We start from the raw sequence: 26,921 nt of genomic DNA on the forward strand, positions 1-26,921 counted from the left end.
TGATGTTTTGGACACTGTCCACTGTCTCTCTACGCTGTTGACGTAAGATTCCATGCAGAACAATGAGCGAGTAATGTCATGCAAGAGAGAGCAAATTATGTGATGCCTGGAAAATGCAAATTCCAAGATCTCTGTCTCACCAAAGAATATGACAAGATCCCACGGTCAATCACTTGGCCAGATGCAGAGCGTGTGCTGCAAATCAATAAAAGTGGACGCCGTGGGCAGAGCGGCTCTTAAAAGTTGCCCTCCCATCTTAAGCTGTGTAAGCAGCACATTCATCCCTTAACTTTGAGGGAATCTGTCCTTGAAAAGTCCTTGAATTTCATGTCAACCAAGTTGTGGGAACCCTGGTGGTAACACACATTTTAAAGCCTTAAAGGAACACCGATTGATACTTTCTTCGGTAAAAGATTATAGGTTAAAGGCAATTGCTGCCGCCTTGGAAATACATCAATTTGTCTGAGCTTCCATGTTTACTACGTGATGCTGCCGTGGAAACCCCGACCGTTTGTTTGATTTTCACCTCAGTGCCTCCCACCATCTCCCCTTCCCCTCCCTGCTGTGTGGTCACAAGCTCTCTCCACCTGTGTGAGAGAGGGAGAAAGTGGGGGGGAAACGCTGTGGCTGTATGTTTTATGTGTCTGCTCTGTGTTCACAGCTGGCTGCTCTGAGGAACATTTGTGTTTCTGTGACTTTTTTGTCTTTTTTCTTGCCCACTTATGTCATGTCTTGAGGTTGGCGTGTGGTTAATGTTTCTCAGTTTCCACAGCGCTGTTAACTCTCGGTTATGTAATGCTGGTCAACACTGGGTCAAGGAATTCGGAGCAGTCTGACAGTATGATAGATCACGGTCACATTTAAGAAAAATAGACACGTTTTTATCCGGGGATGTTGCATAATTAATTGCAAGAGTCGCTCATACAAAAAACTCTGAAAGCTCTACAAACAGGCTGTGAACACACAATGGTTGCCCTTTTACTGAAAATCAGATGGGTCTTTTTGTTAGGAAGGCAATCTTGCATTTAATTTGAAGCATAAACGACTGTGAATATACTGTATATCGAGAGCATGTGTGGGCTCACTGAGAGTTGTGAGAAGACAGCAGCGGGATTATGCTTCCTGATGTAATCACTACTTTATTCGCAGCACATTTACTTTACACAACTCTGTGCTTGTGTGTGATGCCTTTGTGTGTGTGTATGTGTGTTATGTGGAATATGATGACGGATTATTTGACAGGGGCTGAGTATTTGTACTGCAAACAAATGGGTTGGTGCTACTGCAGTGTGTTCATTCACTGTGCTCTTCATTTTATGACCAAGTGACCCACAGAGACTTTAGTAAAAGCTTGTCAGTATGACTACACCGTTGTAAGTTGCTTTGAATAAAGAAAGGAAATGTTGTTTTTTTTTTGTTTTTTACAGTTTACCTGGCCCAAAAGATTTGGAATTCAAGCTCATTTGGAAGTAAATGTTTATATGTTATTCATGCTTTTATGTCCATATCTGGACTAATGTAATTGTTTTTTTTACCTCCTTTAAATATGAAGGCACATGACTGCATTCAGGTCGTCCAGAACTCTTTTAACTGGAACTCCCAAAAGAGTGCATGTCCCAGTCAATTTTTGAATCCCCTTTTAAAATATTGACCCTAACTTATGGAGCATTGCATCCTTACATCTTTGCTTCACACCCTGGCCTGCACTCTGAGGTCAGCAGATGTTACCTGTGGTCCCAAAGACCCGTTTTAGTTAGACTAGGATTCTTATTGTTCTTCCTGTGTTTTGTTTAAACGATCAGTATTTCAAGTGTTTTACTTGTATAACCCTGTGAAGCACGTTGTGATTCCATATCTGTGAAAGGTGCTACTCTTGTAGACACAGTAAGACTTTTACTTATTATAATTCAAGAGGTTTATCCTTCATTTTCTTAAGTTATTAAATATTGATAATTATTACAGTAACGTATTGGTTTTCCTTGTGAATGAAGTTCTTTTCAGACAGACGGAACGTTTCACAAATCTGAGGTCCAGTTTAAAAACAACTACGTGCGTTACCTGAAAGAGTAGACACACAGGACCACAGCTGATTTGACAGTCTGTTTATAGTTTAGGCGTGTCTGTATTTGTTTTCTTCAGTCATGTAAATGTTGGAATAAGAGAGTACTTACTGTATGACATGCTGGTACATCCACGGGCCCGCAGCTACCTCCGTGGCACAATGCAGTAAATAGAATATCATTTCACAAACACACACACATGCACACGCACAGCCCCGTTGCTCCTTTGATCCGTGCAGCACTAAGACATTCCTGTGCTGTGGTGAGTAGGAGCAGCAGACAGATTGGGGGGGGGAGCAACATGTATGAATCAGGTGTATTGTGGTGTTAAGGTAGTGTGATGCAGAGCCCAGGAGACCTGAGCCCACAGGGACCCTCTTCTCAGCCTGGACCTCGGAGGCCCCTCCGCAGGGCGCTGATAAAACTGTAAAGACAGGACGCCTCTACACGGCCCTGGGGCTCTTTTTATAAAAGGAAAATTGATATTGCGTTGAAAGCATACCTGTATTATACCTGCTCCTAATCCTCACTGTGATCCATTCAAAGATTCGTGCCAGCTTTTTTTTTCCCGTCTTCCTCTACTACTACTTTTTTGCCTCCCTCCCCTTGTTTTTCTTCTCCATTTTTGTTGTTGTTTTTTTTGCGGTTTGCTCGTCTGTTTCGACACGTTTAACAACCCCACCTGTAATTTACACACACACTGTGATTGATTGCCGTCAGTCAGCGGCAGTCCCCTGCCATGGCACTGCCAGCTACTAACCCATCGTCAGTCATGTAGTCGTTTTCGTGTTTGTCAACTCGGACCCCTCCATTTGTCTCCTGCACCCGTCTTTACATCGCCGCCTTCTTTCATCACAACCTTCTGCTGTCAACCTCTTTGTCCTCTTCTCCCTTTGAGAAAGAATCTTTTGACGTATTACTGTAGCTGCTGGAGGTGTTTGGTGGAAAAATGGGTCAACATGCTCAGAGGGGGGCATTTTACAGTCTTGTGGTTCAAAGCACTTGATAGACGATGGCGCAGGAAGAGGGGGTAGAATAGTTTAGGCAACTTAAGTCTCTCCTGCCCTACTTTCCACCGTAAAATCCAGTTTTCTAGCTATCACTTCATAGCTGTTGCGTCTGTCCTAGTCATCCTAACGTATGTGTCCCCTGATACTGTATGTCTGGAGAAGTCATAAATTAGTCTTGTTGATTTACCGTTGAGACGGGGCCAGAATAAACGACAAGATGAGCCAAAACATGTGACATCAAGATTTAAAAAGAAATGGTACAAACTATATGCTGTCCTCTTCGTATCCTCTGAAGTCACAAATATGATCTACTGTATATGATCCATCTATAGCATACACTGTCCATGCGTAGGGCCTGGATTTGACTCCACAATCATTTAGCTCATCAGCTCACCTCTTCACCTTTTCACCTCCACCTCAGGCCCCCTCTTGCAGTACATTCTTGTTTTTGTGCTTCTTCTCACCCAGCCTGTGGCTATGCTTACATACACACTCTGCTCACCCCAAACAAAGAGGCCTATGGCTGCTGGGGTTTGGTGATCATAACCTCTGACCTTTTGCTCGCGTCAACGACGCTTTTACACAGTAGGTGAGTTTCTCCGAACAGCCGAGTTGAGCTGCGGTTGTAGCCGTTTAATTGGACTACTGCTAGTGTGGAATTCATTGATTGAAGGAAGTATGTCCACCTCCACTCCACTGGGGACGGAACGCCCTGTTTCAGCTTGTCATTTTAAGGTGGTTTCTGGTTCAGCATGTGACTAGTTGTCTAGTTGAAGTGTCTTCATACCATCCATGAACCATGAAAACATCACATATAGTAAATCAATAGCACAATAGTACTTTGCTCTTGTCTTCTGTGCATGGGGTTCTTCTAATATTTCCGGGTATTAACTGTGGTTTGCTCAGTCCAACTCTGGTCTGACCGTTGAGGTACAATTTCAGTCAGACTAACCTGTTTACATGTATTATAAAAGTCTGGTTTTAGTTGGACTTGCACAATAACTAGGCTTATTCCCTATGGCTAATTTTAGTGCAGTTTAACACTCATACACACACACACACTGTACATCTGTAACCTTTCTCCACCCCTACATTAGACCTCGGTTGTGGTTTTTAAGAAGAAGATGCAAATGCTTTTCCTTTCTTGACTTTGTTCCCTTGGGTGTACTCATCAGAACCAGACCGACAACTTAGTGAACCGGTTACTTAGGAAGCTACAGGAAGGACATGAGACAGCAAAACAGAAACTTGAATCAAAAGAGCTATCATTAGAGAACATGGCTTTACACATCTGTATTATTTTATGTAATAATGTAATAAATCATTTCTCTGTTTGCTCTCTGTCATATTTTAGTTTGTTCAGGAATGTAATAATGGGTCTGACACATGTTATTTATTTTAATATGCACAATTGCATATTTTAAGTTGATAATGAGAATAGAATAGAATAGAATAGATCTTAATTATTCCCAGCAGTCAGCAGAAATCACACTCATCCAACAAACAAGGAAACAAGGATAAAAATGAAAATTCACACTACAATTCAAACAGACAAATGATCGGAAATTGCCGATATATTATAAATAAATAACAATACAACCTATAATGGTATAAGACACCCAATGTGTTATCAAGGCCAGTAAAATAATGATGATAAAATCTAATGGAGTTATTTAGAACACTGATAGCAGTGAGGATAAAAGACATCTTGTAAATATTTGTCCTGCATTCGACCGAACCAAAGTGAACTTCACAGACAGAGGAGTAGTGGAGTTCTGTGGCCATTTTTAAAAGAGCAAAACAATGAAATTACAGAGCTCAACCCTTACAGCATATTATAACCAAATAAACAAGACCGTTACCTGACATGAAGGTGCCTATAATTCCTCAATCTTTACATAAAAAGTGCTAAATATGGTCTGGGACTTCCTCAAGGCTCTGACTCTTAGTAGTGCCCACAGTTTTATGGCACAATCTTGTGATATTCTTGAACCTTAACGGTTGCTACTGTGCAACAGAACTCAGATGTGCTTTATAAATAAATTGGAATGGATTGGATTGGAACCTTCCTTTTACATAACAGATGAAATTGGTATAAATGTGTCAATTTCACATGAAAATGTACTATTTTCAAGCACATGAGTTGTAGTGCTTTAGTGCAGCACGTCACAGTTCACCGTACCAACTTGATTGTGTTCACAGGCAACATTAAAAGTAGTTAATGTTTATCGCTTGTGTCTGATGAGCTGTAACCGTCTTAACCCTTTGAATCAATACTTATCATGATCAATCATTACTTAATTGGCTGCTGTTGTTTACAGATTGATCATGTGATTGTTAATCCCTGAGGGGTTTCTACTGCAGAGGTAGAATTTACACAATATTTTCATACTAATGATGCAGCAAATGTAGATATATACATTTGAACAAAATAAAGAAATGTAAAAAAAACAATACTTGTGGAGGGCACCAGTATAGGAGTCAGGTGTGTTTGCCGATAGCCGATAATACAACCAATATAGGCTGATATTGATATTGTGCTGATGATATCGAGTTAATATTTAAACGTTTTGCACGACAGTTTTAAATTTGGCTTTATTTACACATTATTATAAACAGACAAAGCTGTCCTTTTTTTACATATATATGTATATTTGTGTGTGTGTGTGTACACACATATATACATATATATATATATATATATATATATATACATATATATATATATATATATATATATATATATATATATATATATATATATATATATATATATATATATATATATATATATATATATGTATATATATGAGTGATTAGTTTTATGTTAACCTCCGTACAGGATGAAGTGTAACGCAATAACACAAAGACGTGCCACGAAAAAAGTTTCAGAAGTTCGAGCAGCAGAAACACACTTAGTCAGGTACGATCATTTTGCTTGACGGAGTCAACTCTGAGATGGAAGACGCGGCATTGAAATAATGTTACATTGTGTCTGTTCACAAAGACGGCAACAAAAAAACCCCAAAAAACCCCCACCATACGTTACGCACTGCAGCTTAAATCTTCTTTTATGGTTTGGAAAAACATTCACCTGAAAGTATAAATCTTGTGATAATTTTCACAGCCTCGATATTGTCTGAAAACTTGGGACGGAGTTAAAAGTAATCTTCTGAGTCTGGAGTCCAAGGCTTTGTGCGAGCTACCCCTGATCCATTACAGGAGCCAGCCATCACCCAGGCACATCAAAGCAGCTGACCCTCTGCCTGACACACAATGAGGCCTTATTATAGAACTATGCTGGAGAAAGTGAAGGAGGAGCAGGGAGGGAAGGAGTTGGAAGTGGAAGAGAATGTGAAATATTTGTACTGTTGGGTTCAGAGACTAGGGGAAAATTATAAACAGGCAAAGATGTGCCCACATGCACAGCAAGTTTTAAATTTGCTTCTAACACCAAGCAGCTGTTGATATTTTGTCCCCGTCTAACCCTACCTAACCTGGTTGCTGTAATTTTCTAATGTTCCAGACGGTTTAATCACGGTGCTTTTAATGGTGGCCGTGATGCTACGAGCTACAATTTCCACTTCCGTTGAGAGTTCGTTACAGCGCAAATGAGCAGTGATTTTTGCCGACCCCATACCGACTGCAGATGTTTTCGATCACACCTCTTTACCCACCTTTCTTTTTGTTTTTTTGTTCCACAGATGAGCACGATGCAGTCCAGAAGAAAACCTTTACCAAATGGATAAATGCACAGTTCTCCAAGGTAACACAAACAGCAGATGTATTCTTAAAAAAACATTAAGCATTTCATCTGCCTGATACTGAAATCAACCAATTTACTTTTGTATTGAGTTCATTTTATTGTCCTCAGACCTGCAGCTGATGCAGAAACTGTCCTTGGAGACTCCTTGTTGTTATTATGGTTACTGTTGTGGTGCTCTTTTAAAATATAACATTACATAATCAGTGAAGCACTTGGATTTAAATTTAAGTTTCCTTCCTTACTTTAGTGTCTGAGAACTTCTCTTATTCCATTTTCTATTTTTGACACGTTGTGATTCATGCCAAACACACCCTGTAGTGCAGTAGATGCACTTGAGTTCCATCATGTTCTGTTTTGATATTCTGGATTCTATTGCTAAATCCTTTTATTATAATGTACCCTGCTGAAATGTGATGGGATGTAGTCTTCCTCTCAATAATACTCATGTCACAAGGCTCATTTATTGATCACCTGCTGCAGCTATGATATAAGCAATGTTGTTTCTGAGCTCCAGCCAAACTCTGCGGTGTTCATCAAAACAAACCACTTGTACCATATATTTTTTTTCTTCTCAGACAGGGAAGACGCCTATCAAAGACATGTTCTCTGACCTGAAGGACGGGAAGAAGCTGCTGGAACTGCTGGAGGGTCTCACTGGCACAGTCCTGGTGAGTTTGTGAATGTGTTTTGTTTCAAGAATGGAGCCTGAATTCCCAAGATGTGTTCAGCTATCGCACCTTTAATTAATTTCAAGTTTAAAAGCTTTGGCTCTCTCTGAGTTTTGCTTTTTGTGGCGCTTACGTGGAGCCGTTTTGTTCTGTGGGCACACGTTATTCAACTGGAAAACACGTTTTGGCAATGCATGGAATACAATTACACGATTGTAGTGCTTTATTAGACTTGTGCATCCCCTCAGCCCAGTGCAAGTGCAAGACACCTTTATGTTTCTTTTTGAGTTTGCCAGTTTATAATTCAGGGTTTTACCTGCATGGGTGCTATTTTCTTGAAGACGTGCCAGTTTTTCCTCCACAAAGATTTTCCATTTAAATTAATACTTAGATTGCTGTTGTGTTCACTTAAGGTTAGATCCTAAAAACACTATGCGAAAAAGAGCTGATACAATTTTTATGTATCAGCAGAATGATTTTATTTGATTTTTCGGATATTTATTGGGTATTCCCTTTTTAATCAGTATTTTAACAACATTCTCTGCTTCCTAGCACCTGTAGTTGTATGAAGTGCCAAATGTCTCTATGCACACACACACACACACACGTCGTCGCACACTCATTGATGTCATTGATGCTATTCCTGTAATTGGGTGCTAATACGTGGTTGGGGCCGTGTGAATAAAGGGATTTGCTCTTGGCAGCTTTTCATCCTACCATTCTTTCCATAAGTTGGCTCATGGACGCTGCTGATAGGATAATGGGTGTGTGGGGAAACACTCTGCTGAGTGATGGTGAATCTTGACTTTGTTCAGAAATGAAGCCACTGCTTGGATTGTTCATAAAAGCAGTGAAGCTTCCATTGTCATTGACTAGATGCACCGATCACACGGTGAGCTGACTTGTCCCGTTTCCTCTTCCTCAGACCAAAGAGCGAGGCTCGACCAGAGTGCATTCTCTCAACAATGTCAACAAAGTACTTCAAGTCCTGCATCAGAATAATGTGAGTCAACGCATTTTTGCTAAACCATGAATGTCAGGATTTCTTTTAATACTAGATGTGACATTATTACCAGGCATGTGCACATTTCTAACTAAGGAAAATGCTGAATAACTTCCTGTATATACATGCTGTGTATTTACAGGAAGTGTTACTGGTTACATATAGCCCACTCACTAGAATTATGTTCTCCTTAATGTGTGCATGTAGGCTTGTCTGTATTTTTCTTTGTTCATTTGCCTCCCTCATTCATTCACTCCGTTGCCCCTCCTCCTCTTCTTGAACAATGATTGGTCTTAATGCCTTGACCTTATCAGTGGGAGATAAGGGGCAGGGCACAATCATGGGAAGTTGCACAGCCTCAAGTTTGAGTCTAACCCCTGCTGGTTTATCTCCTGCAAGAGCCAGAACTGTCAGCTGGCAACGAGGCCCTGGGTTCCCATGAGCCTCTTTGGTCTAAACAGTGGAGAAAATGACATAAGGACGCTAAGTATTTCCATGAGACCTGCCTTAATTTTGATGGTGTGTTCTAGATGTGGACTACATTTCCTGTAGTCATTTAGAATCTAAAGTGGGATCTGAAAAGTGGAACTGACCACAGCCTTGAAGGATTTATTACTTACTATGTTTAAATGCAAAATAAATGCAAAGCTTTTGGCTCCAGTTTTAGCTGGAGTGATTAAAAAAAAACAAAAAACAAAAAAAAAGCAGATGGCACATACAAAATCACGTGAAACTTTTCCACTGTCAACTCCAGTCATTGTCCTCTGCTGTCATTCCTACCCAGATTCCCTTATCCATGTTATCGCAGTATAACTTATTCCCTCTGTGCTTTCTCGTGACCAGAGGTCAAATGTATTAAATGCATGGTTTAGGGCTTATTTATGGAGGATAAATGTTATTTCTAACGCTTCTCTGGGAATGCTGGAGCTCAGTGGCTTTCACGCAGATGCAGTGGTATTACGTTTGTCCGAGGATGAGGATGGATGAGGCAGAAGTGATGCCATCTCTGCCAGCTTGTTACACGCAAAAGTGAGCGCGGTGCTTTGTCATGCACCTCTGGATCGCTGTAATTACGCGCACTCACAGTGGATGTGTCCAAGGCTTGACTTCCTGTTTACCCCGACTACTTTTTTTGTCCGCCACCTTGTGCTTCAGAGCATATTGATGCACGTTACACGCTGTACTTAAATGCCTCTGTGGCTTCTCATTGGGCAGGTGCCATCTGCGGAGGTCTGTACACGGGTTTAAACAAGGCTTTATGCTGTATCTGAGCTTGTGTGTGTGTGTGTGTCTGTGTGTCTGTGTGTGTGTGTGTGTGTCTGTGTGTGTGTGTGTGTGTGTGTGTGTGTGTGTGTGTGTGTGTGTGTGTGTGTGTGTGTGTGTGTGTGTGTCTGTGTGTGTGTGTGTCTGTGTGTCTGTGTGTGTGTGTGTGTCTGTGTGATGAAGCTGATTGGGAGTAAAGATAAGTCAGAGGTCAACCTTGTGGCAGCCGGCGAGGTCACTTAATAGTTTGACTAGACACTTGACCTCATGTTCCACTCTATGCCTTGATCCTCTCTAAAATATTTATATGTAATCACACTTCACATGGCCTCCCTCTCTCCACATAATTGGTGTCTGACGAGCCTGCACACACCACTGGTGCAGTCAGGGTGCCATGCCTGATTCAGAAGTATTCAGCTATAACAGAACTCTGGGCCCTCATTAAGAGTTATGTGTGTGTCTCGTCGGCCACTCCCTCTTTCAGGTTGATCTGGTAAACATTGGAGGGACAGATATTGTGGATGGGAATCACAAGCTGACCTTGGGCCTCATCTGGAGTATCATCCTCCACTGGCAGGTGAGCATGCATGCACACACACTCGCGCACACGCACATGCACTGTTCCTTCTTTCCACCCACATACTGCAAGTACACACAAAGGCTCATTAATGTTTACTCAGTGAAGCAACTGATGTTCCACAGGGAGCAAAAGTACAGATGATGGAAAACAAGTATTGTTGTGAACACACGCGTGTGCACGTGTAAACATGCATATCATCCTCTGCTTTGTGCGTTTGACCTGGTGAAATATAGACAGTGAGCAGACATTCAGAGGAAACGGTCAATTGTCTGTCAGTGTTGTTGTTTTTTAAGTGACTTTTTCATGAATTGTAGTTGCTACATGCTTCATTTACTCATTTATTCTCATATTCTCACAATATTTCCCATACATTTAGTACTTGCTTTTCAGTATTACAAAATGAAAGGCTTACAATGTTTATAGCAACCTGTCAAGTCTGGAAAGAATATAGCACTTAGAATAGCCATTAGAATAATCATCAATATCCTTTGTATCAAAAGCAGTGGCTCCTTAAAGGATTTTACTCTTCTTCTGCCTATTTGCTCATATTAATGTGTGTTTCTTCTTGTGCATGTGTCTGTGTAGGTAAAAGACATCATGAAGGACATCATGTCCAACCTGCAGCAGACCAACAGTGAGAAGATCTTGCTGAGTTGGGTCCGCCAGTGCACTCGCTCATATCCCGAGGTCAACGTGTTAAACTTCACCACCAGCTGGGCCGATGGCCTGGCTCTCAACGGCATCCTTCACCACTTCAGGTGAGGAAGGAACAACAGGCAGTGGGGTGGTCGGGGTTGGTCTGCTGGAGAAAGATGTGCCTATGGAAACACTGCTGTGTTGTAAAACACATGATGTCACGGACAATGGACTGGAGAGCATCTGCCTCCATTCATGTTTTGTGTTTCTGAGACAGCTTCTCTCATCTTTGACTGCCTGTCACATGTACTAATTAAACAACACATCACCATCTCTTTAGTAACTCTTACTATGTAGTTAGCCATGACAGCCGCTGCTCTTCTAACCTCTGATAGCTACTTTTTGCACCAAGTGTCAGACCCCCTATCATCAAGCATCAAAGGGACGTGTATATGAGTGCAACTTTACTCATATGTGCCATCTTGTGTTATTACCACTGATAGTAGAATCTTCTACATATTTGACTAATGCCCTTTGACCCTGAAAGTATATCATGTCGAGCACCACAGACCAAACCGGAATCTCTCTGTGAGTGTGAGACGTTGTGAAGATGCCCAGGCCGCGCAAGTGGTGAAAGGTCAGGTTGTCAGGTCACTGCCTGCTGGGTCTGTGTACACTGCTTGACATGCTGTGTTTACAATCTACCATGTCACTGTTTGCACACGCCTGGTGTGTGTGTGTCTGTTGTGTGTGTCGAAAGAAGGAGAGCCAGTGTTTTGGGGGTGTTTATACCCTTTCTGTAACCCCCACTGCTCACACACACACTGACCCGTGAGCTGCCTGTGAGAAAGGCCACTGTTAGTTTAGACTTGGGCCAGGGTTTAGGTGGCTCAAAGAACACTTGCATTCCACAGTCAACCGGCCTCGACACAAATTTTCTATGCATAACACATCTGTAAGCAGGGCATATAAATGCATTTGTGTTTTTTATATATACAAAATTGAAGTTTATTAACATCATACATGAACTTGCATGATATCTATTAAGGAAAACCTTCAGTGTTTCTGTTTTTTGTTTTTTTTAAGGCCAAACGCGATCAACTGGGATGAGGTTGTCAGACTGAGCCCTGTGGAAAGATTGGACCATGCCTTCACTGTAGCCAAAGACCAACTGGCCATCGAGAGGCTACTGGATCCTGAAGGTACTGAGTCATGCACAAATATATTTTATAAGGATTGGAAGATCATAAAAAGATAAATTCTTAAATGAAATATGTCTAAAATTGTCTAAACTCCCTCATATTAAAACTCAACCTGTACTCTCAAAGCCTGCCTTCATCTCCTGCCTGCACTTGGATAAATTCACAGTGGAGTAAGTGGCTTGGGGTTGTTGTTGGCCGAGGATTAGCATTTGAATGTTTGTGTAGTTTATGTAGCACCTGTAATTTCTCCGTTTGTATAAGCTGTCTACAGCTTTTGTTGTGTCATGACCGAGGGGCAGTCGCCCCTGACCCGTGTCAAAGCAGAACAACTCGCCTATTACGTCCCTCATATAATTCCCCCTCTTAACTGCTCTCTCTATCTGTCTCCCCTGCTGCCTTTCTCCTCACTTTATCCCCCTCCCTCTCCCCCTCTCCCCCTCTGCATCTCATGCTGAATTTAATTTGAAATCTCTGATCTCTTTTTTTTCCCCCTGCCTTACATCCATCTCCCCACCACCAACTCTCTCAGACGTGGCGGTGCAGCTACCAGATAAGAAATCTATCATCATGTACGTGACATCGCTGTTTGCGGTGCTGCCCAAAGATGTGAGCATGGAGGCTATCAGAGAAGTGGAGACCCTGCCACGCAAATTCAAAGCAGAGCCCGAGGGCTCAGGTCCAGGCCTCAGCGCTCAGGTAACAAAAATATATACAGATATTTCCATGTGTGATATGAAACGCGGTGATACAATAAGTTTCAAGGCGTTCTTTTATGTGCAAATCAAATCCAGAAAGGTAGGCAGATGCTCAGTGGCGTGGGCACATGAAGTTATGACTGACTTAAATGATTTTTGATGCATTTAAAAACCTGCATCAGAATCAGTTGTTATATCCAACTTCAAATACATATGATTCTCTCAATTTACTCATATTCTATTCATTTAAATTTGGTATTTAAGGTAAAGTTAACTTTACTAATCCCCTTGGGACAAACTTGCAGTTCCCACCCCAATTGATTCCATGCGGCCCTCCATTTAATATCAAGTTATAATAAGTTATTACTGTACCGGTTTTTTATTTAGAGATTTATTTTGCATCAGAAGTACTTTTATTGTGAACTACATATCCTTCCATAATCAAAACAAACACTTTTATTTTGAAAACAGTTTGATGGTTTGATGTTTGAGGGGGGGAAACTGGAGCACCTGCAGAAAACCCACACTAACACAGAGAGAACATGCAAACCTGGGACAGACCCGGACCTTCTTGCTGTGAGGCAACAGTGCCAACCACTGTTCCACCGTGCATAGACGACAAAACTTGAAAACTCTCACATTTTGTATTCATTAGCAAGGAATCCTGTAGAAAACATTACTTTAACTCTGTGAGAATGATTTATGTTCTGCGTGTCAGTGTTATTGTTGCTGTACTATGTGCTTGTTTTTGTGTTGTTCTGACTTGCCAAGAGAATGCAGATTAAAAATCACCCCCAAACTATAATCTGGGACAGAGCATCAAATGGTAACATTTATCAATTAAAAGAAACGACTTAGCTGTTAAGCAACTAGTAATTTAAATAATCCTGGTGAACACTACAGCTCGCTGAAAGGCTGACACTTGAAAAGCTGTAGTTGCAAAAGTGGAACCTTAAGCTGTTCCAGGCTGGGTTGCTGTGCAGTGTTTCTGATAGCATTTGGTTTGGAGGCAATAAATCGCTGTTATGTACTGTACAAGCTTGAGAAATATCACAAAGTGTCACACTGGGTGTGCACGCGTTGCCAGATAGAATGAATCACCCCCATTCTGAAAAAGCCACCTCCTTCGTGCTCTCCGGCACTGCTCATGAAAAACAGCAGGCAAACCGGGAACAGAGCCATGACTCACCACTCTGACATTAGAGTGAACAGAGTGAACTGGATGCTGCTGGAAACACTGAGCTGAAAAGAGATGGAAGGAAATGTGGGGATGAATTGGGAGTGTGTGTGTGCAGCGTAAAAGGGTTTGACAAAGCAGGTTATTTCGGCACCGAACATGTCCATGTGCTGGTGGGTGAGCAGATTTGCTGTGAGACTTTTCAATACGCACTTGATTTATATGGACTTCCCTGCTGTTTCACTAACATGTGACTCTGAGCGAGTGTTTGCTTTCTCCTCTTCCTGTCCTTTACTTTCACAGTTACTCAAAAGTCTGAAAAAATAAACACACTTTGTCAAATTAGAGGTTCAATGTGTACCCTGTATTTTGCATGTAATATATATATATATATATATATATATATATATATATATAAAATATAATATATATCTTCTCAGCTCCTCCACTGTTGCTGTGCTCTTTTTCTTCAGTCACATACATCCTCGGGGGCTGCTTGTTTCAGACGTTTTCAGTTAGAAGTCAGAAAATCCCTAAAACCACCTCCCCAAAGTTTTTTATTGTCCATGGGCACACATTTCACACGCTATGGAAGGAGTTTCTGGAAAATCTTGTTTAAATAGTGCTCTGATTGGTCCAACGCAAGGTTTACTTTCCTGGCACACTTTCTCTCCTCGTAGGAAGAGATGCTTAATGCTGAGAGTGAGTGGAGGAAAAAATAAAGGTTCTTTGTGCCTGATGCCTGTGCTTCATTCCCCCAGCTTTAGATAAACACGAGTCCGTGATATTACATTGGTGTTTTAATGAAGTTATTTCTTTAATGCTTTGGTCGGAAATGTGATGACAATGTTCTTGTATGACCGTCTCCCCAGTTTTGAAATGTCACTGATGATGAGTGCACTGGCCCGTGCATGGTAATATATCACATGCTTCAGAATCACAGCTGCAAAAGTGATGAATGCAGGGTTTGAGTTGAGCAAATCATCTGGTGATAATAAAAGGTTCTGTTGAGCCAGACCACAACTATTTTATAGCCATTCAAGTCAATAAATAGACCATGGCTGCAGTTCTCTCTTCTCCCTCCCTCTCTGTTGCTCCCACTACCAGCTTACAATAGTCCAACATGGAGATTTGAAACCGTTTTGTGACTTATCCCAAAATATCCAAAAAGGTCATTGAATATTTTCAGCAGGTGACCTTTTTCCCCGAGTTTGCTGCACGGACATTAAAGCTCTGTCATTTCAAGCTGGTAAACAAAGGTCTGTTTGACTGTGTTCTGGTGGTCGCTCCACACATCCATTAGCATTTCTGTCATCTTTGACTTGGCCTTGGCTGCAGCAGCAGCAGCAGCAGCAGCAGCAGCATCAGCAGCAGAGATTTGGATCTCCTCTTCATTTCAGCTCCAGACAGATTACTCGAGTTCTGTCAAACTTTTTTTTTTTGCACATTTCCCCTTACCAAATAGAAACATGGAATAGCTCGCTGCAGGACATGCTCATCACATGTCCATGTGGCTCTTTCAAAACTGTATTTATGGGAATCAAATCTGAGATTTTGTTTAAGTTGAGTTGCCTGTCCCACAATACCACTGAGTGTTTCGGACTCGCTGCTATTCCTAGAATGAGGATTGACCTGCCCTGCATGCCGGGGGCACCTCCCAGCATCCCATAATAAGCCTGTAGTTGTTATTTTTTTGTCTTGGCTGTGCAGGGCAGGTCACCCTGCATGCTCCAGAGCAGCACAGGCTCCTCCCGATGTCTGGTTCTATTTTAAAACTTGCCGTCTGATGTTCACAAATGAAATTCAAAGTAAACAACAAATAGTGTGTTTGGGGCAAATGTATAGGCAATGTACTTGTTGGTGCATGTTGGCATGAAAATGAAATGGCATCTTTAAATGTTGCAGTACTTACTTAAGTCAATAATTCGGCCAACCTGTTACTTCAGAGTGTGCAGATGGAGGAAGCAGGCAGCAGCCCGCGTCCTGAGACCCCCAGCACCCTGACGGAGATGGAAGGAGAGATGGAAGTCAGCCTGTTGGAGGTGGACCTGGACAGCTACCAGACCACACTAGAGGAAGTTCTGACTTGGCTGCTGTCGGCTGAGGATGCCCTGCATATTCAGGACGAGGTGTCCGACGATGTGGAAGAAGTGAAAGAGCAGTTTCACACACATGAGGTAGGAGGAGGCCTGCGGGCCGATGAAGGTCGTGCAGACATTTAAAGGAATACACCGATTTGCAGTTGAGAAATATCTTCATTCTTCTTTTTCTTTTTGTTACGTGCCCACCAGTAACACTTGGTCCGAGCCTTGGTTCAAGGCTTGAAATTGCTACGCTAATTCCACACTTTTTAGACGTAGGGGGGCGGGACCTCATTCTCAGAATGTAAACAGTGTCCGCCATCTTTGCTAACAATTAAGCTAGCAGGACCAAGTGTCACTGGTGGGAACTTAACAAAGAAAAGAATGAAGATATTATTCAACTCAAGGGAAACTGAGGTTGGGAAGCACAAGTATTCCTTTAAGCATGAATGACAGAATGAGGAGAAGTCAGCTCAGTCGTAAATAATGACATCTAAGTTAGCTCAATCTTCCCTACTGTAAAATGTTCATGAATACAAAGCTACTTACTTAATGGTGCTATTTTTCCTCATGCTGATGTTTGTGGACACAATGATGAATTGTGTGGTGCTTCTCAGTAGTTCTCGGTAGTTTTTTTATGATGTGTTATTTTTCTGACTCGTATACTACAGTATGTATTTTTTATTTTTTTTGAGTGTGTTACAACTGTCACTTTTCGTGTTTGAGGCTGATGATGGCATCCCACAGAAAGAGGCCTCCCACAACCAACAGTACATGCTCCGTACATGTTGGGAATGCCAGGAATTTGGCTTAGAACTGTGCCGCACAGCACCCCGCGGTGCCCGTGCCCAGAACTCACTCGCCTGCTTGAGAGGGCGTAGTTGCAGGGCCTGTGTCTGTGCATGTGTGTAAAAGGGGCTTTGGCAAGGATTCCCTTGTCTGAAAATGTGAATAGTTGCGAAGCATAATGTCTGGAATTCAGGTCAAACCTGGAAAAGCGTGTAGTGAGACAGAGAACAGCAAGAATCAAATCCTCTTTAACAGTCAGGCTTTTCAAGAGGTTTAAAAAAAAGAAAAGGAAAATCTGTCCAGTTTGTTTCAGCTCAGTTGTTCACATACTTACTGCAGCTTCTCCAGCAAAGCCTCCTAGAAAACAATCGACTCAGAGGTGCAATCAAAAATGCTTACTCATCCAGAGAAGTCTCACAAAACAGACAGTAACTCAGTTCTTTGGCCCAAAATTGCTTGATACAAGGGCCAGTGAATAGCAGCTCTTCTGAGTGAAGAAGTGACTAAACCATGTCACAGTTTTCTCTCCTCTGCTGTCGCACTGTCTTCAGTAAGGAATCTTATAGATATCCAATTAGTGTTCACTTCTGCAACATGTTATATACCGAGTGAAGGTAGAGGGTGTGGAGAGAAGGATATCCAGATGTTAGTATCGAGGTGCCAAGTGCCAGTGTGCCAGAGAGTTAGACTGACACAGGATAAGGGTTTATGCTGGAATTAGACGCCTCTTTTCAGTTTAAAGTTGTCACTAAGATGGTTAAGCTCACAGTTTTTTTTAGCCTATGTTTGGCACAACTTCATCTGACCATAGGCTCTGTCATGTCATACTATCAGTCGTGCCTGAGGGAGTGTTTGTGGGTGGGGACAAGAAGCGGTATCCCATCGAACTGCCGAACAACCATGTTTTTTGAATTCAATTCTGAACTGTTATGTGGACGCCTCCATGTGTTCAACCAGTTTACTCAGCATTGCGTGAGTAAAGCAAGATGGCTGTGAACAGGTCTTAACACGGCGTTACTGAGAAATACAGAGATATTCTAATGGCACTGATGATCAGCATTGTGTGAACTGATTTAATAATGGTTTGAACATTGTGTATATTTAAAATGTACACACCACAGCTTTATAAAAACCATTTCATTGTTCTCCCTTTCAAGTCCTTTATGATGGAGCTGACAGCACATCAGAGCAGCGTGGGGAATGTGCTGCAAGCCGGGAACCAGCTGATCGCCCAGGGAAGCCTGACAGAGGAGGAAGAGGATGAAATTCGGGAACAGATGACCCTCCTCAACTCCCGCTGGGAGAGCCTTCGGGTGGACAGCATGGACCGCCAGGCCAGGTAGCTACACACACACACACACACACACACACATAAATATCTGCCTCAGTCCTGTGGTGGTGTTGAAAAACATTTGCTGTTATAACAGGTGAAATCCAGTTGAGGTTCATTTTGACCACAGATTATTATGAGTCTTCTTGTGAATAATGTGCAAGGCTGCAAGCCCAGCGAAGGTGACTCTTGATGATGACACTTCCAAGGCCTTACACGTCTGATGCTCATACTGTGTTATCAAAGTTTATGAAAGGGACAGGTATTCATCCTGAGGTACTGATGATTTCTAGAGCATTTGTCGACCCTGATAAAATGTTTATGTTCTGGTCCGCGTTTGCGTCACTGTCGGGCAGTATTACCTGAGCATACTGTCGGGCATACTATCGGGCATATTAAATATTAAATATTTTCCTTTCTACTGCGACACATTTGCCTCACTGTCTCTTTGCCCGTCTCCAGACTCCACGAAGTCCTGATGGATCTTCAGCAGCAGCAGTTGCAGCAGCTTTCGGATTGGCTGACACAGACTGAAGAGCGAATCAGAAAGATAGAGACCGAACCGGCAGCTGCGGACCTGGAGCTCTACAAAGAACAGATAGAGCAGCACAAAGTAAACTTCCCAGCTCCCCATTAAAACATTTTCTGTATTCCATTTAACATGGAGATGATAAAAAAAGTGGTTTGTCCATCTGTTCATTTGGATGAATTATAGTATTTTCTGAGCTACTCTTTTCTCAGAATGGACTCGTCTCCACTCGTCGTGGTTTAATGACTCATGGGCTGTTTCCATGAAAAGCTGAGTCATTTATGTCTGCTCTGTTCATGGCTAATATTTGACCTGTGCTAAATCTGTTCAGGAGCTCCAGAATGACCTGGAGGCAGAGCAGGTGAAGGTCAACTCTCTGACACACATGGTGGTTGTGGTGGATGAGAACAGCAGTGAGAGTGCCACTGCTGCCCTGGAGGAGCAACTACAAGTAAGTTTAAGTATGCAGTGAATTTGTCTGCCTAAAATCTTTTGAAAGAAAGAAGGACCCCATTTCTTGACCTCATCTACAAAGACTGGTATTGACTAAGAGGTCATGTTAGTTTAATATGGATTTTTTTTTTCTGTCTACAAACACTTGTGTCTGTATTCATGTTTGCCTTTAACTCACCTTCAGTCGCTGGGTGAGCGCTGGGCAGCCGTGTGTCGGTGGACAGAGGAGAGGTGGCACAAGCTGCAGGAAGTTTTTTTGGTCTGGCAACAGCTTCAGTCAGACCAGGTAGGACCGTCTCACAAATAAGTACAGGCACAAATCAAATCACCACTTCACACTAGAGACTTTTATTAAGGTGTACACTAAAAAAAGTGCACAGATTTGAAAATATGCCAAGAGGCTGTTTTGTAATGTTTACCAAGTCATTTACGTTAATGATGTTTTTCCACCACTTCTGCAGAGTTTGTTTAGAGCGTGGTTGGCAGAAAAAGAAGAGGCTCTGAGTGAAGTACAGACCAGCAACTTTAAGGACCCGAGTGAAATGAATACTAATGTGCGCCTCTTAGCAGTAAGTGCCAGTTCTGGGTATTTGCTCTGTTGCATTTGTCGCATTTACTCTCATGTATAACGTGATTGCTAACGCACGGGAATGTGTCGACGGATTCTTTAAAATTCATTTTATACATAATACAATAATACCAGCCGTAACAAATAAATAAAAAAACTGTTCACGGTAAACATGTTTTTTCCTCTCAATTCCTCCAGAATTTAAAGGAAGACATGGAAAATAAGAGGAGAACTCTGGACCAGCTGTCTGATGCAGGACAGGATGTGATGTCGTTACTGCGGAGCCCCGAGGCCGGAGCCAAGATAGAGGCAGACACGGAAGGTCTGGCACATCGATGGGACAACCTGGTTCAGAAGCTGGAGGATTGTTCCTTCCAGGTGTGTGTCCCTGGACAATAATGACAAAATGTTTAAGAGAATCTCTCTCTGCTCTAAAGTCTTAACTACAGCATTAATAGTGTACAATGCATGTAATGGATATTTGAACTTTTGTAATTGATTTATGGGAGTCCTGTTATCCTAAGGTAATGGAGGCTGTGGCAGATTCCGGGATGAATCAGGTGGAAGAAGAAGTTGTCGTGGATTCAGTTGCTGTAGCGGCGGCTGCTTCGATCGCTGACCAGGAGTTGGCCCCACCTGCTCCCCCAAAGAAGCGACTGGTGGAGACGGATGCGGAAGTTAAACGAATGTATGAACTGGGACACACGTGGACAGATTATACTTGCATTACCAGAAAGGTGCAAGAGTATAAACATACAAATACACACACCAATGCACAGATTGTGTTTTTTGTTGTTTTGTGCTGCAGGTTTGAAAATAAGCTCTCTGACCTCCTGCGCTGGATTAAAACATGGAAGATGTCCACTCAGACATTGGCCTCCACACACCCAGAGATGACATCTGATAAACCAGACCTTCAGGAGAAATTAAAGGTAAACCTGTTGAAGGTACAGCTTTAAAAGTTTTTTTTTTTTTTTTTTTCACTTTTAAGTTTTTAACTCCCATGTATTTAATTTGTGTTGAATAAAAAAAGGGCTTAGAGTTGGACATCACAGCAAAGGAAGCCACAGTCAGTCAAGTAATTCAAGAGGGACGAGACTTGTTGGACCAGTTGGAGAGAGGTATGAATGTACATAATATGAAGATAAATGTATAAAAACCCCATTATGTTGTGTTCATTTTGTATGATTTTAGTACATCTCCACAGCTGCTTGGTATTTGGTGTGTACATTTCTACCGTCATTCAGTTTTGAGCTGAGGATTAGTAAAAATCTGGTGGCCTGCAGGGCTGCGGACTGCATATAACTGCTCTGTGAAAGGAAGAGACTCTCTGAAAAGTTTTTTCAGGAGTTTACACAGTTCTGGAGGCAGTGAAGGGCAACGGGGCAACACCACAGACTTGATTTCTTAAATATTCTATTACTTCATACTGTTTTCTCATCCATGGTGTCTGTTTTCACATTTTTTTTTAATCCTCTATTGTTTTAACCCTCTCTGGGGTCCTTGTCTCTGACAGCAAACTCACAACTTGTGTCGTAACACATTCCACCTACATGATGCAAAGCTTAAATTAGTTAAACATGTACTGTGAGGGTTTTCATAATTCTGCTTTTGTCTCTCCCTCTGCAGAGGGCATGTGTGTGGACTCGGTGAGGGCAGACATGGGCCAGATCCAAACTGAGTGGGATGTTTGTGCAAGGGAGCTGGGGGCAGCCCGCGAGCGAGTTGACGCTCAGACCCGAGTCAGAGCAGTGTCCACGGAGCTGACAGACCTGGACCTGGTCTTAGAGGAGCAGGACCAGTGGCTGGACTCAGGCCCGGCTGTGGAGAAGTGTGACGAAGCCGAGCTGAGAAAGCAGAGTGGAGAATGTCGGGTAAGAGAAGTTTGGGGTTTGCGTGGTAAAAGTTTTTTTGCTTTGCACAAACAACAATGTTCTTGAGTTGCACATTTTGTGAAGTTGGGGTGACGACGATATTGCTATGAAGTCAGGGCTACTCCTTCCTGAAGACCTGTAAAACATCACTTTATAACTATGATTCTAGTACTTTAAAAAAAAAAAAAATACAACGTAATCTGGACTCTTAATAGTTTTTATTTCCATCTGATCACATAATCCTGTTGGCATGTAAGCTGTTACTACTCCACCCTGGGTAGAAATCATCGTCTCAGCCCAACGGTCAACTTGATCTCCTTTGTGTGACTTAAATCCACGATTTTCACCTATAAGCCATTCATCAATCCTCTTAGATCAGCTCATGCAGTTGCAGGTATTTGGTTAAACTGCAAAGTTTCACAGCAAGTCATTGAAATGTTGTCCTGAACTGAAACTGGGTGTTAAACTGAAAGCTAGTTTTTTAGCAAGCACAATGATTTTCCACCTTACCTCATCATTCCGTATCAAAAATAAGGTACTGAAATGTCCAAGAAAAATACTAATCACAGAGCCTGTAACTGTAGCTTCTGCTGCTTTGAATTTGTTAAACATCATTATTCATATTTAGTAGAAGTCAGTGGAATGACCTAATCTCCAGTCAATTTGTCTGATTGCAAAGTTAAAAATGATCTTTTCTGAATTTTCTATAATAAGAGATGACAAATGATGATAACCCGTCATTACAAGCACACACGGGTGAACTTTCCCTCCTCTCCTGTTTTTCCCCTCAGTCGCGACTCGTCCAGGTCACTGCACTAAGTCCAAGAGTGGAGCAGCTTTCTGCAGAGGCAGCGTTGCTGGGGGCCGTTCCCTCTTTGAAAGACAACATGGTGGTGGTGTCTGCACATTATGCCTCCACGCTGCAGCAGCTGCAGAGCAAAGAACAAGAAGTCAACAAAGGTACTTCTGCTGAACTACGTTGAAACTATATGGTCGGTATTAACAGTTCTATTTGCTTTACGTGGGACCTCATGCCTTGAGGCATCGTCGCATGCAGGGTCGGAGATTTAAGCCTCCTTTAAGATGAAGATCCATTTCTTTCCCCTTGCTCTTGGCTTACAGCTTTCAGGTTTATTGGCCGACTGAAGGAGTGATGGCCCACGTCGGCACGGCTCAGCTCCACAGTGGCCGTGTAAATTTGACGTTAGCTTTTATAGGAAACCTTGGCCAGCCACGAGTGAAAGAGGATGCCCGTATATGGCCTTCAAAAGCGCACAGACGCGTGAATGTAAGCAAGAGATTGTGTGCAAGATCATGACTCTGTGCCAGCTCCATCTCCACCTGAGGAGGACGTGACTTGGACCAGGAGCAGGCTCGGGAATCAGTCACCGTTTTACCTCGTGGACTTTACATACACAGCTCTGGGCCAAAAGTCATTCTGCACAGGGAGGTTTCACTAAGCTTCTCCACTCTGACCATAGGTGTGTGTGTGTGTGTCTCTTTGGCAGTGCCCCTTGGGTTTTTATGACTGCGAGGATTTGGACAAGAGCCAAGGAAAACCATTTTGTTTCGGCTTGAGGGCAGTTTGTCACTTGTCAGAGCCTCTATTTATCGCTTCTCTCCCCTCCCCCAGTCATGCTCCATCTCTGCTCTTTGTGTATATAAACACAGCTGGATTATGTAAGCATTAAATCACCTGGCAATTAAAACACTGGCAGAGGAGAAGTGGAGGAAGGAGACAATTGAAGTGAGGAGCAGAGACGAACGGAAATGTGACCACTGCACTGTATAAATTAAGTTGAAGTAGTTGCTGAAGTGAGTTATTCACTAAATCTTTGCAGAATGGGTAAATGGCTGTTCATTCATGGCTTAATAATGTTGGCATGAATGAACAGCCATTAGTAGATCAGGTGAGTGCAACTCAACTTACATAAAAAAGTCTGCTACAGCATGAAAAACAGAGAGGGAAGTCGCAAATCAGATTACTGCCCTCTTGTGGAAGTCAATGCTCAAGACTTACAGTAACTTCATATTCTTTCTTTTCTCCCGCCATTTTACATGAATAATCTGTTTTATTTCAGCTTTGGCTGCAGCTGAGGCCAAACAGATGGCTCCATGTCCAGTGGAGGGACTAGAGGCGAGGCTGGTCACTCTGAGAGAAGGAATTATCGACATGCCGACCACTGAGAGGGCGGTGGAGCGGGCACAGGTGAGAAGCCTCATAGTCCTGATAAGTGATGACTTTATGCTGCCTTCACACGCTGGCGGATAGATGATACTTCCAATTTGTGAAGTGCCTTTGTTGTTGGATGTAAGACAACCTTAATTATTTACCATTCAAGACAAATCTTATCTTACTCTCAGCCATCTTGAAATATCAAAGGTTATCTCCCCTCTTATCCCCTCTTATCTCTTAGAACTCTTATCTCCCAAATTCTTACTGGACATCACAACACATGGGGGGGCGTTTTTGTGCATTTTGCATGTCGGGAACTTATATTTACCATAATTCCGATAGCACATGAAGGCAGCATTAGATCATGACTCTCTGGGAACGTTAAGAGTGACATTCAGAGTTAAATGTTTTACCAATATTCATTTTAATATGGAAGCAAAGGAGCAAAAACATAAACATAAAAGCATAACATAAAAGTGCAGCTTGTCACACAGTGTCCTTAGTAATGAATTATCGTTTAACAATGTTAAAACTCTTTTATTTGTTCCATGTTTTAGCTTTGATTAAATTTTCTTTGCATTCTTTTAGTGAAATGTTTTTGTCATTTTTTTTTAATGTGAAAACAAACAAACGTATAGAAGTTTTTTTTTACTCCCTTTTTGACTACTACCACCACAGAGTGTATCCGATTTCTAAAAACATGTGGCCTCTGTCCTCGGAGCTAACAAGATTTCATTGTGAATAGGGACTTTGTTTGTGTCTGGACTTGTATGTATATCAGAGTAGCATTTTTCTCTGGCACACAATGAGCCCTTTATTAACCAGTCCCTTCCCTCTGCACTGTAACAGAAGGAAAAGGGTGTTTCTGTGTGTGTGTGTGTGTGTGTGTGTGTGTGTTTTGCTATGTAGTTCTGAGATTCTGCATTTGTGCTCTTGTGTTTTCATGATTGCTAGTTCGTGTATGTGATTCTCTCCTCTTCTATCATTGCTGGAATGCGGCTCAGTCCATTCTCTTGTTATCACGGCCGATAGGGGCATGGTGTCTGTGGGGGGCAGTGAGCTGGGGGACTTGGCACATTCTGGGCAGCGGTCCCATGCTGCGAGCAGCTCAGTGTGGAGCTGCTCAACCAGTCCGTCAACCTGACAACCACAACATACAGTCCAGTGATAGCTATATAGGACAATACGAATTGTTGTAATGTATGTAAACATAACCTAACAGTGTGTAGAACAATTTTTACTGTACTACATGAAGGAAATTAAACGCCCGCTGAGTTGAGTTTTCATCTAGTGGTGGAGATGCAGATTGCAGCCAATTAAAAACCCCTCAAGACCCTGTATACTTCCGCACACAGCACTCTTTCAGCTGTGAGCTGCTTCGAGGGAGCTCTGGCGTCGTTCTCTTCTTCTTTGGTTGGAATGCGTCCTATTCCCTGTAGGATACTGCAGGACCCTGACATGCGAGTATACTAGGGTCACTGCGGCGCGCGGCATGTGTGCGGAAGTATACCAGGGCCTTTACATTCCACTTTGTGTGTGAGGAACTACTGTGGCGTAAAGTGACATCAAAATGTAAACTTTCAAATAACAAATTAACGTGTGACATCTGACAACATGAACACAACATGATTAGAAGTACCTAAACTGTCAGAAAGCATTGTTGTGAATGTATTAGAAGTGTACTTTGACTTTTCTGGTCCATCCACTAACACGTAGAAAGCATGGTTTATGTGACCTATATTGCAACCAGCCACCAGGGGGCAGCTTTGGGAGCTGGAATGTCATCAGCCTTAATAAAGTCTATGATTTTAATCACCTTGTTGAGAAAATAAATGAAAACATATTTGTAAAAGGGTTTCTGACATGAGGCCAATGTAAATATAACCGTTTTTTTTATATAAAATAATCATGACAGACACAATAAAGCCTGTGTCTGTCAAGGGGAGAGACATTTGCCCTCTAATAAGAGGAGACTGCTGAATATTGTTATGCTTAAATTTTCAGGGTATTATTTTTTTTTATATCAAATTCCGTTCCTGGCAATTATAGTTTCCATAGTTGTTCAGTAATTATACACACAAAACCTAGACATGTCATTTTAAGTCTGAACTTGCTTTCACCTCAGGGCCTGTGTATAGAAATTGAGCAAACACAGCAGGCCTCCGACCCCGCAGAGCTGCAGAAATGGAGTCAGCTTTCCTCAAAGGCCCGCGACGAGCTGGGGACACTGCAGTGCATCCTGGGTAGCATGAAGGACAATCAGGTAGAGTAAGCTGTCATTTGTGGTATAGTTGTATACATTATACCAGTATAATGTTAGATTAGTAACGATGTTGTCACTGTTGTTTTCAGGTGTGTGTGGGGCAAGTTGAACGCTGGTTGGATGCGGTTCAGGAGCTGTTGTCGAATGATGCCACAGGGTTGGGTGACAAAGAGGGACTAAATGAAGAGCTGAACCAATGCAAGGTTAAAAAAACCAAAGTATTCATTTTTATATTCTTCACCATTTTTGATTACTCTGGTGGCAAAAGTTAATTTTACTATTGTTATTTGTTCCTTCTGTTTCCCAGGAGTATGTGAGTGAGATGGAGTCAGTGGAAGGGTCATTGAAGCAGATGGGAGAGAATGTGAGTGCCGTACAAGCAACGACAGTCCCAGGACTGGCCAAGTGGGGACAGGAGAAGTTGGACGAGTTCAGGGACAGGTGGGACACACTCAGCAAACAGGTGAGGAAAAGTCTTACTGTACTGAGTTGTTTTGGACATGGTTTTGTTCATATGCATTCATTTCTACAAAAATGCATTATTTGGTGTTGTTTTTTTTTTTCTTGTCCCAGGATGGCTTAAATTAATTGAAGGGGAACATATTGGACAAACTATGGCCCCTTTGACCTGATTAAAACACTGTAAATTTCCAATTTAACCTGCCATAAGTGATGGCAGCCCCCATCATACAACTGAGAGGTTGTTTCATCTCCAAAAAGACTTGATGCCATTCATAAATTTTATTTTATTTTTTATGACAGATATAGCCTGTTCAATTCTTTGTGTTTTGCAAAACC

The 26,921-nt window shown here is 42.2% G+C and overlaps 1 protein-coding gene across 2 annotated transcripts in view; it reads left to right on the forward strand.

Moving 5' to 3' along the window:
* The window catches only part of utrn (utrophin), a 61,199-nt gene that overhangs the window by 16,544 nt on the left and 17,734 nt on the right, over window positions 1-26,921 (forward strand). For both annotated transcript variants that reach the window (XM_044049312.1, XM_044049311.1), the window contains 23 exons: window positions 6,775-6,836; window positions 7,412-7,504; window positions 8,430-8,507; window positions 10,255-10,347; window positions 10,936-11,108; window positions 12,073-12,188; window positions 12,718-12,884; window positions 16,007-16,237; window positions 18,088-18,269; window positions 18,723-18,873; window positions 19,121-19,240; window positions 19,427-19,528; window positions 19,704-19,811; window positions 20,009-20,188; window positions 20,335-20,498; window positions 20,619-20,742; window positions 20,844-20,931; window positions 21,440-21,684; window positions 22,476-22,644; window positions 23,766-23,893; window positions 25,986-26,123; window positions 26,213-26,326; window positions 26,431-26,586. In XM_044049312.1, the coding sequence (XP_043905247.1) occupies window positions 6,775-6,836; window positions 7,412-7,504; window positions 8,430-8,507; window positions 10,255-10,347; window positions 10,936-11,108; window positions 12,073-12,188; window positions 12,718-12,884; window positions 16,007-16,237; window positions 18,088-18,269; window positions 18,723-18,873; window positions 19,121-19,240; window positions 19,427-19,528; window positions 19,704-19,811; window positions 20,009-20,188; window positions 20,335-20,498; window positions 20,619-20,742; window positions 20,844-20,931; window positions 21,440-21,684; window positions 22,476-22,644; window positions 23,766-23,893; window positions 25,986-26,123; window positions 26,213-26,326; window positions 26,431-26,586 (3,182 nt within the window). The remainder of the gene's footprint in view (window positions 1-6,774; window positions 6,837-7,411; window positions 7,505-8,429; window positions 8,508-10,254; window positions 10,348-10,935; window positions 11,109-12,072; window positions 12,189-12,717; window positions 12,885-16,006; window positions 16,238-18,087; window positions 18,270-18,722; window positions 18,874-19,120; window positions 19,241-19,426; window positions 19,529-19,703; window positions 19,812-20,008; window positions 20,189-20,334; window positions 20,499-20,618; window positions 20,743-20,843; window positions 20,932-21,439; window positions 21,685-22,475; window positions 22,645-23,765; window positions 23,894-25,985; window positions 26,124-26,212; window positions 26,327-26,430; window positions 26,587-26,921) is intronic.

Source organism: Solea senegalensis, linkage group LG17 (assembly GCF_019176455.1).
Source record: "Solea senegalensis isolate Sse05_10M linkage group LG17, IFAPA_SoseM_1, whole genome shotgun sequence".
Classification (NCBI taxonomy): domain Eukaryota; kingdom Metazoa; phylum Chordata; class Actinopteri; order Pleuronectiformes; family Soleidae; genus Solea; species Solea senegalensis.